This window comes from Rhinopithecus roxellana, chromosome 14 (assembly GCF_007565055.1).
Source record: "Rhinopithecus roxellana isolate Shanxi Qingling chromosome 14, ASM756505v1, whole genome shotgun sequence".
Lineage (NCBI taxonomy): Eukaryota > Metazoa > Chordata > Mammalia > Primates > Cercopithecidae > Rhinopithecus > Rhinopithecus roxellana.
The window spans coordinates 56800074-56813389 of NC_044562.1; the positions used below are offsets into that span (position 1 = coordinate 56800074).

Here is a 13316-nt window from a genome sequence, read left to right on the forward strand (position 1 = left end):
GGCTGGATTCAGTTACTTGGCTGCGCCCCAGTGAAGGCGCAGAGGGCACCACCACCTGCACAGGAAGAGAAGGAAGCCCACAGCAGAGCCCGCACACGTGTGGCCACGCCCCCGGCCCAACCCCCTCACACATGGCCACACCCCCTGCCAGCCCCCTCACATGTGACCACACCCCCGGTCAGCCCCCTTCCACACGTGGTCACGCCCCCTCGCACATGACCACGCCCCCTCCCAGCCCCCTCACACACGGCCACGCCTCTTACGCAGCCCCCTTCTCAGCCTCCTCACGCGCGTGGCCTCGCCCCTTGCACGGCCCCTCACACGTGGCCACGCCCCTTCCAGCCCCCTCACAGCATGGCCACGCCCCTGCTCAGCGCCCTAACGCGTGCTGCCCCCTGCGCCCACCCAGGGCGGCCTCCTCCGCACCAGGGCTGACCCCGTGTGGGGTCCGGGTGGGCTCTGGGAGGCCCCAGGGCAGAGCTGTATCCCGCGTCACTGAGGCTGCACCCAGAAAAAGGAAGGGGCGGAGGAAGCCGAAACCCGACGCGCGCTGCCTGGGTGTGGCGAGCCCGCTAGTCTTCCCCCCGGCTCATCTGCTTTCCCTCCGTCTGTAATACGCGTGGCACCCGGAGTGTGTGACTTTTGTGATGTTCTTTTAGGAGAGATATAACGCAGTCCTCTGTCTGGCCTCCTGCCGGGAATGGTCATGGGGGCGTGGTTAACCCCATGCGTGCCGAGGGCCACCTTGGAGCCCAGCACCGACACAGGTCAGGGCAGTGTTAGCCACTGCTGAATGACTCCTGTTGTGTGTAAAATTGTTTTGACTCTTAAAGACTACACACAGCCCATTTTGCCATTATTTAGGGTGAATTATACTGCTGGGTCACAAGGAGAAGACGTGGCTCCTCTTGATGCTGAGGGAGGCCTGGAAGTCATTGCTGGGAGCATGGGAAGAGTGCTACCCGAGGCAGAGCCTCCCAGGGGACAGAGGCGGCCCAGCGATGACCTGGGAGGTGGTGGGCACAGGTGTGTGGGGTCCCTCGGGGCCCAGCATTGGAGGCCCCTCAGCAGGCCCTAACCTCCCCCATGTGTCCTAAGGCAGTTCCACTTGCATTGGCAATGGTCATTTCACTACTTCTGACCTGGAAGTGAGGTATATGTTTGGGGGTGTCACGAGGCTCCCAAAGGGGTGCTCATAGGGCGCTTTTTCTTATTTTATAAAACTTCCATCTAAACGAGCCACACCCTGAGGGGCAGTCCCCCTGCTCACCCCTGAAGGGACTCTCCCAGAGCTGAGGGTCTTCCCCAGGTGCCTCACCCAGGCTTCTCCAAGTGTGGGGTGGCCTTCAGTCTGCTGAGAAAAGGATGTGGGTTGTCTGGCAGTCACTCTGCACTGGATTCACAGGAACCTCTGCAGCCTCCCTGGTCCCCCTTGATTGGTGCTGGGTCTAGGAACCAGCTCTGGGTTGGAACTGGACTTGAAAATGTCATTTTCCGCCTGCACCCACCAAGGCCACCTGGGGCTGTGGAGCGAGGAAACCCCTGTCGCTCTCCTCAGATGTTGGCCCCAGGGCACCCTCAGTGTCCCTGACTCCAAATCACCTTTTCTTCCCAAATGACCCCAGCAGCGTAGGCCAGCCCCAGCTGGAAAGACTGCTCCCCTCACCCCTCCCCTATGCTCCCTGCCCTCTCTTCCCCTCCACTCCCTTCCTTTCTTCTGCAGGTGGAAGTCCTGTGCCAATCCCACATCCACATCCCTCACTGCACTCCTGGATCACACCTAGACAGACACAGAACTAGTCTTGGGAGTGATCACAGGGCCAGGACCCTAGTAATGAGTTACGTAAATGGCTCTGGGTGTCTGGAATTGGTTCTCTGCTCCAACTAGATTTAAAGGCATTCACGCTCTGTTCCCAGGGGTACCAGGGTGCTAGGTGCCCACAGGAGTAGCATACAGGCACTCAGATTGTCACCTGCAGACATCTGTAATCAAGTGCCTATAGGATGCCTGGCCCTGGGCATCAAGAGAAAAATTTAGGGGTGTAGCTGAGTGGGCGGATGCTTCTAAGTGTGCTGAAGAACTTGGGGAAAAAGTGAAAGGCCTCCAATTTAGCCTCCAAAGTCTCAGGCAAACAGGGACACTTGCCATAACAGGTGGAGACATTCCCCAAAGGCTGTGAGGCAAGGTGGAGGCATCGCCAGGACCCCAGCCCTCTGCTGCCTCTCCTGTACAGAGGTGCAAAGTGCCAGGCACCAGAAGGAAAGAGAAGGAGACACCCAAACCTCTGCTCCAGCTAGGACCTCTCACTGAGGCCCAAGTGGTGTAACCCTCCACCTACCAACCATCCTGGGACCCGGATCGCCGTGTGGTCACTCCTCCTGGGGACTTCCCTGGCCTCCTCCTGCTCCCCTTGCCAAAGCTGCAGGTAAAGCAGCCCCAGCCCACCCCATCCAGCCGTTGTCCAAGGCCAAGGCCTGCCTGTCCACCTGAATACCCAGGGTCCAGGGTAACCAACCTGATCCTAACCCAACCCTGCAACAGGTAGTTACATAAATCAGCACGGACCCCAGACACTTAGAGCTGCATTTGCTTTATCCACCTCAGGGTGATAGGAGCTGCTGTTGGAGTTCTCACCGACCCTCCCAGGGAACCCCAAGCCTGTGCTCAGCCTCACACGCTCTGGGTGGACTTGGTTTCAGCGGGAACGACATCTGCCCCTGGATGAGCTGACCCCCATCACTAGGAAATGTACCTCAAGTCAGGAAATTATTCAGATTTTGAGTCCCCTCAACTTTGGCTGAACTAATAGCAATTACATTAAAAGTGTGTCTGCCCTTCATCTTCTTTGACTTTGATATTAAATATCTCTACTATCAATTCAGTTGCCTAAAGTCGTTACTGCTACCTCATGTTTAATTAGGCCCAACCTGGCCACTCAAACCATACAGGAGACTCAGGTGAGAGCTCAGATATAGGCTCAGGTTAAAGTTCCAGTGTGGGCCCAGGTGAGGGCTCAGGTGCAGGTTCCAGTGAGGGCTCAGGTGAGGGCTCAGGTGAGGGCTCAGGTGCAGCCTCAGGTGCGGGCTCAGGTGAGGGCTCAGGTGAGGGCTCAGGTGAGGGCTCAGGTGCGGCTTCAGGTGAGGGCTCAGGTGCGGGCTCAGGTGCGGCTTCAGGTGCGGGCTCAGGTGCGGCCTCAGGTGCGGGCTCAGGTGCGGGCTCAGGTGCGGCTTCAGGTGCGGGATCAGGTGAGGGCTCAGGTGAGGGCTCAGGTGAGGGCTCAGGTGCGGCTTCAGGTGAGGGCTCAGGTGCGGGCTCAGGTGCGGGCTCAGGTGCGGCTTCAGGTGAGGGCTCAGGTGAGGGCTCAGGTGCGGCTTCAGGTGAGGGCTCAGGTGCAGGCTCAGGTGCGGCTTCAGGTGAGGGCTCAGGTGAGGGCTCAGGTGCGGCTTCAGGTGAGGGCTCAGGTGCGGGCTCAGGTGCGGCTTCAGGTGCGGGCTCAGGTGCGGCCTCAGGTGCGGGCTCAGGTGCGGGCTCAGGTGCGGCTTCAGGTGCGGGATCAGGTGAGGGCTCAGGTGAGGGCTCAGGTGCAGGCTCAGGTGAGGGCTCAGGTGAGGGCTCAGGTGCGGCTTCAGGTGAGGGCTCAGGTGAGGGCTCAGGTGCGGGCTCAGGTGCGGGCTCAGGTGCGGCCTCAGGTGCGGGCTCAGGTGAGGGCTCAGGTGCGGGCTCAGGTGAGGGCTCAGGTGAGGGCTCAGGTGCGGCCTCAGGTGCGGGCTCAGGTGCGGCCTCAGGTGAGGGCTCAGGTGCGGGCTCAGGTGCGGGCTCAGGTGAGGGCTCAGGTGCGGCCTCAGGTGAGGGCTCAGGTGAGGGCTCAGGTGAGGGCTCAGGTGCGGCCTCAGGTGAGGGCTCAGGTGAGGGCTCAGGTTCGGCTTCAGGTGCGGGCTCAGGTGCGGCTTCAGGTGCGGGATCAGGTGAGGGCTCAGGTGAGGGCTCAGGTGCGGGCTCAGGTGAGGGCTCAGGTGAGGGCTCAGGTGCGGCTTCAGGTGAGGGCTCAGGTGAGGGCTCAGGTGCGGGCTCAGGTGAGGCCTCAGGTGAGGGCTCAGGTGCGGGCTCAGGTGCGGCCTCAGGTGCGGCCTCAGGTGAGGGCTCAGGTGAGGGCTCAGGTGAGGGCTCAGGTGCGGCCTCAGGTGAGGGCTCAGGTGAGGGCTCAGGTTCGGCTTCAGGTGCGGGCTCAGGTGCGGCTTCAGGTGCGGGATCAGGTGAGGGCTCAGGTGAGGGCTCAGTTGCGGCCTCAGGTGCGGGCTCAGGTGAGGGCTCAGGTGCAGGCTCAGGTGAGGGCTCAGGTGAGGGCTCAGGTGCGGCTTCAGGTGCGGGCTCAGGTGCGGCCTCAGGTGAGGGCTCAGGTGCGGGCTCAGGTGCGGGCTCAGGTGCGGGCTCAGGTGAGGGCTCAGGTGAGGGCTCAGGTGCGGCCTCAGGTGAGGGCTCAGGTGAGGGCTCAGGTGCGGGCTCAGGTGAGGGCTCAGGTGAGGGCTCAGGTGCAGCCTCAGGTGAGGGCTCAGGTGAGGGCTCAGGTGAGGGCTCAGGTTCGGCTTCAGGTGCGGGCTCAGGTGCGGCTTCAGGTGCGGGATCAGGTGAGGGCTCAGGTGAGGGCTCAGGTGAGGGCTCAGGTGCGGGCTCAGGTGCGGGCTCAGGTGAGGGCTCAGGTGAGGGCTCAGGTGCGGCCTCAGGTGAGGGCTCAGGTGAGGGCTCAGGTGCGGGCTCAGGTGAGGGCTCAGGTGAGGGCTCAGGTGCGGCCTCAGGTGAGGGCTCAGGTGAGGGCTCAGGTGAGGGCTCAGGTTCGGCTTCAGGTGCGGGCTCAGGTGCGGCTTCAGGTGCGGGATCAGGTGAGGGCTCAGGTGAGGGCTCAGGTGAGGGCTCAGGTGCGGGCTCAGGTGAGGGCTCAGGTGAGGGCTCAGGTGCGGCTTCAGGTGAGGGCTCAGGTGAGGGCTCAGGTGCGGCCTCAGGTGCGGGCTCAGCTGAAGGCTCAGGTGCGGGCTCAGGTAAGGGCTCAGGTGAGGGCTCAGGTGCGGCTTCAGGTGAGGGCTCAGGTGTGGCCTCAGGTGCGGGCTCAGCTGAAGGCTCAGGTGCGGGCTCAGGTGCGGGCTCAGGTGCAGCCTCAGGTGCGGGCTCAGGTGCGGCCTCAGGTGAGGGCTCAGGTGAGGGCTCAGGTGCGGCTTCAGGTGCAGGCTCAGGTGCCGCCTCAGGTGAGGGCTCAGGTGCGGGCTCAGGTGAGGGCTCAGGTGAGGGCTCAGGTGCGGGCTCAGGTGAGGGCTCAGGTGAGGGCTCAGGTGCGGCCTCAGGTGAGGGCTCAGGTGAGGGCTCAGGTGCGGCCTCAGGTGAGGGCTCAGGTGAGGGCTCAGGTGAGGGCTCAGGTGCGGCCTCAGGTGAGGGCTCAGCTGAAGGCTCAGGTGCGGGCTCAGGTGCGGGCTCAGGTGCAGCCTCAGGTGCGGGCTCAGGTGCGGCCTCAGGTGAGGGCTCAGGTGAGGGCTCAGGTGCGGCTTCAGGTGCAGGCTCAGGTGCGGCCTCAGGTGAGGGCTCAGGTGCGGGCTCAGGTGAGGGCTCAGGTGAGGGCTCAGGTGAGGGCTCAGGTGCGGCCTCAGGTGAGGGCTCAGGTGAGGGCTCAGGTGAGGGCTCAGGTGCGGCCTCAGGTGAGGGCTCAGGTGCGGGCTCAGGTGAGGGCTCAGGTGCAGGCTCAGGTGTGGCCTCAGATGAGGGCTCAGGTGTGGCTCAGGGTGAGAGTTCAGCTTGGGCTGCCTGGCATGTGAGCCCCAGGCCTGCCCTTGGCTTTTGAGCTGGTGTCTGTGCCTCAGCTTTCCCGCGACCACGGCAGTGCATTCAGCACTCACAGTACCGCATTTGCCTTCACAGCGGTGAGCCGCACACCCGTGAGTGCGCCCATTGCCTTAGCTCCCATTTTTACTAATGTAACAATTAATTAAATACAATCACTAATGAAACCAATGGTAGCAATGCTGATGATGGGTAGTCTGTTAGTTTTAACGAACTCATCTGATTAAGCCGAGAAGCAGTTCAACAGCACTGGGGACAAGCGAACGGCCCCAGAGATCCCCGCCCTCCCAGGCCTTCGACAACGGGATCTGCTCGTCCCCTATAGCGGCCACACGGGGGCGCCGCAGGACAGCGAGGAGTGGGCCAGGGGCGAAGGAGGGAGCAGAGAGGGTCGGGGTGGGGAGGCCTGGCGAGGGAGGGCAGCGAGGAGAGGGATGGGGTGGGGGAGTCGGGACAGAGAGGGAAGCAGAGAGAGGGACGGGGTGGGGGGGTGTGGCCGGGAGGGGGAGGGGAAAAGAGGAAGGGGAGGGAAGGGGAATGGAGAAAGAAGGGGGCGGGAGAGGGACAGGAGGAGGGGAGAGGGATGGGGAGAGGGCTGGGAGGACCGAGAAAGGAGGGTCGGGAGAGGGGCAGGAAAGAAGGACCAGGAAGGGGGTGGGAAGGGGGTGGGGAGTGAGGGGCATGGGGGGTGGGGGTCAAAGGGCGGGACAGGGGCCCTGGGCAGGTGTCAGGGGACTCGGGGTCAAGCAGGCCAGGGAGCTGAGCGGTGGCCAGGGAGCTGGCGGGTCCCAGGTGCCTTTGGAAACCCTGAGGGGGTTCTTCCAGGATGGGCGGGTGCCTGCAGCCTTTGGGGCCCCCTGGCAGGGTGCGGAAGGACCCAAGGGCAGGAGTTTCCGGGTAGCCCCGAGGCAGACAGAAGGAAGCCCCTTGGGAGAGGTAGGATCTCTCACCTGTTGCTGAGGCTGCTCCGCCTGCCCCCAGGGCCCACAGGGAAGGGGGTCCCAGGTGACAGTCATGTCCTGTGTCCTGACAGGGTCAGATGCTGGGAGCTGACCAATGGCAGGGATGGGCCGGGAGCTATCCTGAAGGCTGAGTTGGGTAGGTTGTGGAGAAGGCACCAGCCTTCCCTTCTTCCTCTTCAGTGGCCACATTTTAGTAGCCATGCGACCAAGCGAGGTCACTGCAGGGTGGCCCCTCTTGTGCTCATATGAGGACACCTGTGCACAGGCTCCTGGGGTGGGTGGCACTGAGGGCAGGGGCGTGGGTCCAGAACACAGAGCCTCCCTGTGCCCTCCCTGCCCTGGGCCCCAGAACTCACCCACCCTCTGGGTCCCAGCGAGCTCCCAGCCAGGGATGGCCTGGCAGGCGATGGGAGAAGGGTGAGGTCAGGGCCTTGTGCCCCTGCCTGGGGCCTCAGGTGCTCTTGTGAGTCCCCCTCCCACAGCCCCTGAGACCACTGCCCCACATTGCTGGGCAGAAGGGGTGGGGAGGGGCACCTGCTGTCGGCCTGAGGCAGCCAAGCTGCCCACCCAGGAGACCCCCAGAGCCTCTGCTCCACTAGAGGAAAGCAGACTCCCAAATCCCATCCCAGGATGAGGCTGGCTTGGGCCCTCTGAGTCGGTGTGTGGGGCTCCTGCCACCCTGCAGTTGCGCCCCCAAAGCCCTGGATTCTGGTTTATCCTGGGACCCCTGTCTGTGCAGTTGGGCCCCAAAACCTGGATTGGGGTTTCTCCTGGGACCCTCATCCCTGCAGTTCAGCCCCAAGGCCTGGATTCAGGATTCTCCTGGACCCTCGTCCGTGTCACCTGCAGGCTGGCTGCTGTCTCCAGCCTCTGTGCGGGGTGGAACCTCCTGGGGCCCATGGGGTCTCCATCGGTGCCTGGTAAGCAGAGGGTGCCAGGTTGGGATGAGAGGTTCCGCTGCTTCCTCTTGAAGCCCCCACACCACCTGCATCCGAGCCCACCACAGCTGTGTGGGAGAATGCCCCCCTGCCACACCTCCCCCGCACACCCCAGGGGTCCAGGCCAGCCTGGCACGCAGAATCTCCGGAGGTGCTGGCCCCCCTGCCCAACAGGGGCCCTGGACGAGGCTTCACCTTTCTGCCGGGCAGGGCTTCCCCACGCAGTTCCCAACCTCCCAAGACCCTCAGGGCGGACCCTGCCGGAGAGGTCGGACAGTGGGACCCAGACACTGCCACTGTCAGGCCCCCACTTGGCTGGGACAGCCGGGCGTCCCAAACCCCCCCCCCCCCCCCCCCGCCCCTAGGAAATGGAAACTGGACTTTTTGAAATGAAAATCCAGTGTGTGGCTTTGAGTAACAGGAGAGTTTTCTGTCATCTGCAATGGATCGAATTTATCAAACCCAGACAGGCTGAGAGCCCCACCGTGGCCCCCCACCCCTCTGGATGAGAGGGGCCAAGATCCCTCCTGAGGCTACACTGAGGATGGAGGGAAGACTGAGGGCGTGCCAAGCCAGTCTCAGCGGGGCCTCGAGTCTTTCCTGGAGAGAGGTAAATGGCCTCTTCCACGAGGTCCCTGGGTCCACACAGGAGGGAGGCTAATTTGCACCTGACACGGAATCGAGTCGGAGCTGGCTTCCTGTCCTATCCCAGGAGGCACACATGGCCAGGAATGTGGAATCCCCAAGAGGGAGCTCTCCCCAGGGGAAGAAGCGGTGGGCGTGAGGGGCCCCTGCAGGGTGGAGGGACAGAAGGACCAGCCCAGGTTACTTTCACCTGGAAACCTCCCCTGGGTGGAGGGCTGCGTGGCTGGCTTTGCTTGGTTTTATTGGAGTTACACACATAGGAAGAGCCTGGAGCACACAGGAACAGCTCAGGGCAGACCCACAAAACCACTAGGAGCAAGAGACAGGAGGGGCCGGGCTGCTGGCAGGGGCGGGGTCTCGGAGGCAGGGTGGGCGTCTCAAAGGTGAGGCCTCGGAGGTGGTGGGGCGGGGCCTCGGAGGCGGGGGTCTCAGAGGCAGGGGTGGGGTCTCCCTGGGAGGCGGGGGGCGGGGCCTCGGAGGCGGGGGGCGGGGCCTCGGAGGTGGGGCGGGCGTCTCAAAGGTGGGGCGGGGCCTCGGAGGTGGGGCGGGCGTCTCAAAGCAGGGGCGGGGGTCCCAGAGGCGAGGGTTGCCTGAACTTCGGGGCGTCACACTTGCTGCGGGTAGATTCCGGGGTTCAGCCGACACATGCACATCAGCCAGAAGACGCACACGGTCATGGACACCCAGATCCAGAAGTCCTCGTAGGGCTCGGCATGCGGCCTGCGGCAGGCGCAGCCAGGGCGCTCGTCTTCCTCCCGGCGGCACCCACAGCGGGCCTTGTGGAACCTGGACCTCAGCCGCCTCTTCTGGTAATAGCCTTGGGAGACGCAGCCATTGCCCTGGGGGCCGTAGGCAACGTGGCCACCGCCCTTGTGCCTTATGACATCGAAGACTGAGAAGGGGATGGTGATGGAGCCCTCACTGACAGTGACGGGGCCCTCAGCCTTGGCCTCCAGAGGGGCGTCCTGACCCGCGGTGACGAGGCCACCTTCCTTCTCTTCGCCTTCAGAGACGTCAGTAAAGGAATCTTTGCCTTGGACATCAGCAGGGAAGGAGAGGGCAAGGGAGCCCTTGACCTGGGAGGCGAGGCCGCCAGCGTTGGTCTCTGTCAGGGGGTCGTGACCCGCAGGGATGAGGCCCTGGCCGCCTCCTTCCTTCTCGTTGCCTTCAGCCACCTCAGCAACGGCATCCTTGACATCAGTAAAGATGAAGGGGAGGGTGATGGAGGCCTCTTTAGTGGCCACAGGGCCATCAGTGGCCTCCGAGAAGATGTTGGTGAAGATGCCAGTGAGGGAGGAGGGGAAGGTGAGGGAGCCCTCCCCACTGGCCGAGAGGCCGACGCAGTAGAACATGGTTGGCGTGTGTTTCCCCGCAGGGACGAAGCCATTGTTGAGGGAGACGGGGCCCCAGCCCTGGGCCACGCCAACGGGGCTGCAGAGGGAACCCCGGCCTTTGAAGAGGAAACCTTTGAGCTCGAAGGTCTGGATGCTGCTGCCGAGGAGGCCGGGGCCATGGAAGAGGGGGTCTCCAATGGCCACTGGGAAGCCTTTGCCCCCAGGCATGGCCACAGAATCCCCAGACAGGTAGATGGAGCCCTGGCCAATGACCGGAGCCCCACGGCTGCCGGTCACAGGGAGAGAGGCCCCCTGTGAGAGAGAGGCAGGGATTGCAGGGCCCTCAGCGATGGGCACCTGGTCATTGCTGGTGCGCACAAGGGAGAAGGGGATGGCGATGACACCACCACCATTGCCGAGGTCATCGCCGGAGATGGGCACCTGTTTGCCCCTGGAGACGGCGCCGGTGCCACCCCAGGCCGTGGCAGGGAAGTTGCCTTTCATGGTGTTGGCGCTCCAGGCAGGGTCTGGGGTCTTCTGGAGGAAGCAGACCCCCAGCTCGCAGGCCTCACAGCAGCCCTCGTAGGCCTCCCTAGGGTGCCGGCTTGGGCCAAGGCCATCCCCGTAGCAGTCCTGCAGGATGTGCAAGACCAGCCTGCTAAGGAAGGGCCGCTCGCCTGGGGGCCTCACCTGGCAGTCCCCGGGCGCAGGGCACAGCTTGCACCGCTGGCCCCAGACACGCATCTTCACCAGCCCCCGGCGGCCGGCCCTGTCCCACCACAGGTGGAAAAGGACATGCACGTGGGCCGAGTCCCAGGTCCCCGGACAGCGACTGCACTGGAGCCTGCGGGGGGAAAGAGGTGCATGTGAGTGCAGCAAAAAAAGGCCCCACAGCCGGGCCTCGTGCTCTGTTCTGCAGCCTCCTTGCCCATCCGACCCCAGCGCCTCGCCGCCCCCTGCCTCACATCCCACACTCAAACCTCAAACCTCAAACCTCACCCGCCAGCCATCCAGGGCCACGGCCAAGGCGGCCCAGCACCTGCTTCTGCCTGTGCTGAGGCTCTGAAACCACCAGCCCCTCGGCCACACAGGCAAACGCAGGCCCATGCACGCTAGCTTGCAACCCCCTCATCTGGAGCGCTGTTCTCAGCAAAGCAAACCTCCTCTCAGCAGTTTTGCAACAAAACCTGCTCTGGCCTGGCCTCTGTGAGGTGTCGGCCACCTGCCGCCTGCGTGGCTCTGCTGGTGTTTTGTGAGTTGGGGTTAACACAGGAAGAGGCAGGCCAGCTGACACACTTAGAAGGGGAAAAGCATGCATCTGGGGGCTGTCCCTGGGGGCTCAGCAAGTGGGGGTCCCTGTCCTGACTGAGAGGAGGTGATCCCCCCATCGCCTGCCAGCTGAGGGAAAGGATGTCGCTGAGGCCTGCGGTCATGGCCCAGGCAGCCCTGCTGGGCATCGCCAGGCGAGGGGAGATTTGGGGAGAGCACTGGGAGAGACTGGCTTGTCCACAGCAGTCACTAGACCGGTGACCATTTGCTAACCACACAAGCAGCTGTGAACTTCAGGGAATCCTGCACGAATGAGAGGCTCTGTTTCAGTTCCACGCAATGGAACTTTCTGGATGACAGAATGTTCTATACCCACGCTGCCCCACCTGCAGCCTGCAGCCACACTGGCCACAGAGCCCGTGGACACGGTCGTGCTGGAGGAACTGAACTGCTGACTGTATTTAAATGGGACTGAGGAGCCTGCCAAAGCCACAGGCGCTGGGGCTGCATGTTGGGGCAGCCGTCCTCAGTTCTCTCCCGCCAGCTGGGAGCCACTCAGAGCCATCTCCGCCTGGCTGTGGGAACGGTGATGTGCTTCCAAGCACTTCTCAGACCCCAACACGGGTTATTACTTTCCCAACTTCTGAAAAAGCTGGGATTCTGCACACACCTGGCCCCAGGCGTCTCAGGCACTGAGGAGTTGTGTCGAAGGGCAGGACAACTCCCCCTTTGCCCAGGGCATCTCCACAGAGGGACTGACCAGCCAGCAGCCTAGGGGCCTATCAGGCCGGGCATCTGCGAGGCTGTGGGGCTGCCCTGTGCCCCTCCCAGCTGGCTCCTGGCAGAGCTGTGGATGCCTTGCCGGGTAGAGAAGCAGATGGGGCCCACCCTGTTGTGCTGACGGCACCACGACCGTGATGATGGCCCGTGAGGCTCATATGTGACTCACAGCCACCCTGGGCCCCCAATCAGGGCCGAGCACCCCACCGTCTGCAGCGCAGGGCCGGATGGTGACCACAGGCACCAGTGCGCCCCAGGGCCCACCTGTCTGCACGGACGGCTGCGAGGCCACGGCACTGCCATGGAAACGGGAGATAAGCCTGTGTCCAAGGGCAGTGCTGGCCCGAAGAGCCGAGTGAGGGAAACAAAACCCTCCACGAGGCACCCACCATGTCTTCCCCGAGACCCCTGCGTCAGCAGCCGTGTGCCCAGCATGGTGAGGCAGAGGCTCAGACGGGAGAAGGAGCACCCAGTCCCCCCTCCCGTCTCGGGACAAGACGAGGCCCGACAGCCCCACCCAGCCTCTGGGACCACCCAAGGTCCCGTGGAAAGGCACCTTCAGCCCCCTCCCTCTCCCAGGGTCCCCAGCCTCTGGCCGCACCTCGAGAGCCCCACCAGCAGGTACTGGACGCCACCGCCGTCCAGGCGTCCTGGGACCAGGCTGTGCTCAGGTAGCAGAACCCAGACATCCTGGGGTTTCCTCTCGGCCATGGCCAGGGTGAAGGTGCTGGCCCACGTGTCTGCCCCAGCCCCGTCCATGCTGCCGCCTGGCTCCGCAGTGCGGGCTGAGGGCTGCGCCCGCCGGGGGCCCAAGGAAGCGTCCCTGCATCCGGCGCCGGCCAATCAGCCACCTTGACAACAGCACGGTCTCCATGGCAACCAGATTTGTCTCCAAGAAATGGGAAGCAGAAAGGAAAAATACAATACAATGCAATCTCCCATGACCCCGCCACCCAGAGAGCATCCCTGTGGCAGCACCGTGGGGGCGGCAGCACCGTGGGGGGCCCGTGGACACGCAGGGGCCTCCCTAGACCTGTGCATGTAGAGGCCCAGGTGTTTCCACACATCGCACTAAGGAATCACCCCCAGCCCTCTCTTTCTACTGCGCACCAGGAACGGTGACCCCCACTCATCCCTTGCTGAACTCTTCGTATTTTTCCAGCTTGTGGCTGTCATGTAACTTATTCACTCAGCTTCTCTCTGCAAACAGCACTAACGCTTTTCACACAAACAAAGCTGAGAAGAACTTTATAGAACGTGTATCATTGCAGATTGTCCCGTGGGTGTATTCTCTTAAACGTTTTACTAGTGAGAAATATAAAATATTTACATAAAATGCCTAAAACATAAATGCAGAGCTTCACAAATTATTCTAAAGTCTTAGTCACCACCTCCCAGAGGAAGAAACAGAACCTCGCTCTGCCAGCCTCCAGAGCTGACTGCCTGTTCGCTCCCAATTTCAGCCCGCGGCCCCACCCCCACCCCCCACGCTCCTGGCAGAGGTGCCTCCAGCCTGGCCGTGCCTGCACGGCCATAGGCTTCAACACCTATGATGCCTCCCTCA

General features: G+C 63.0%; 1 protein-coding gene across 2 annotated transcripts; it reads right to left on the minus strand.

Moving 5' to 3' along the window:
* Window positions 1-8594: 8594 nt before the first annotated feature.
* RTP5 (receptor transporter protein 5 (putative)) lies at window positions 8595-12639 on the minus strand. Of its 2 annotated transcripts, none has more exons than XM_010376971.2 (2): window positions 12354-12639; window positions 8595-10547 (listed from the first exon to the last, which is right to left on the minus strand). In XM_010376971.2, the coding sequence occupies exons 1-2, from the start codon at window positions 12509-12511 to the stop codon at window positions 8975-8977; spliced, it is 1731 nt and encodes a 576-aa protein (XP_010375273.2). In that variant the 5' UTR covers window positions 12512-12639; the 3' UTR covers window positions 8595-8974. The 2 variants fall into 2 exon arrangements, with proteins under 2 accessions (XP_010375273.2, XP_030772715.1); XM_030916855.1 differs by lacking the exon at window positions 12354-12639 and adding an exon at window positions 10703-10831 and having other exon boundaries at window positions 8903-10547.
* Window positions 12640-13316: the final 677 nt, after the last annotated feature.

Coding starts and splice junctions, on each gene's coding strand:
- RTP5 (XM_010376971.2), bottom strand. CDS start 12,511: ATGGACGGGGCTGGGGCAGACACGTGGGCCAGCACCTTCACCCTGGCC. Junction 10,548..12,353: donor CTGCTGGTGGGGCTCTCGAG/GTGCGGCCAGAG, acceptor TTCCCCCCGCAG/GCTCCAGTGCAGTCGCTGTC.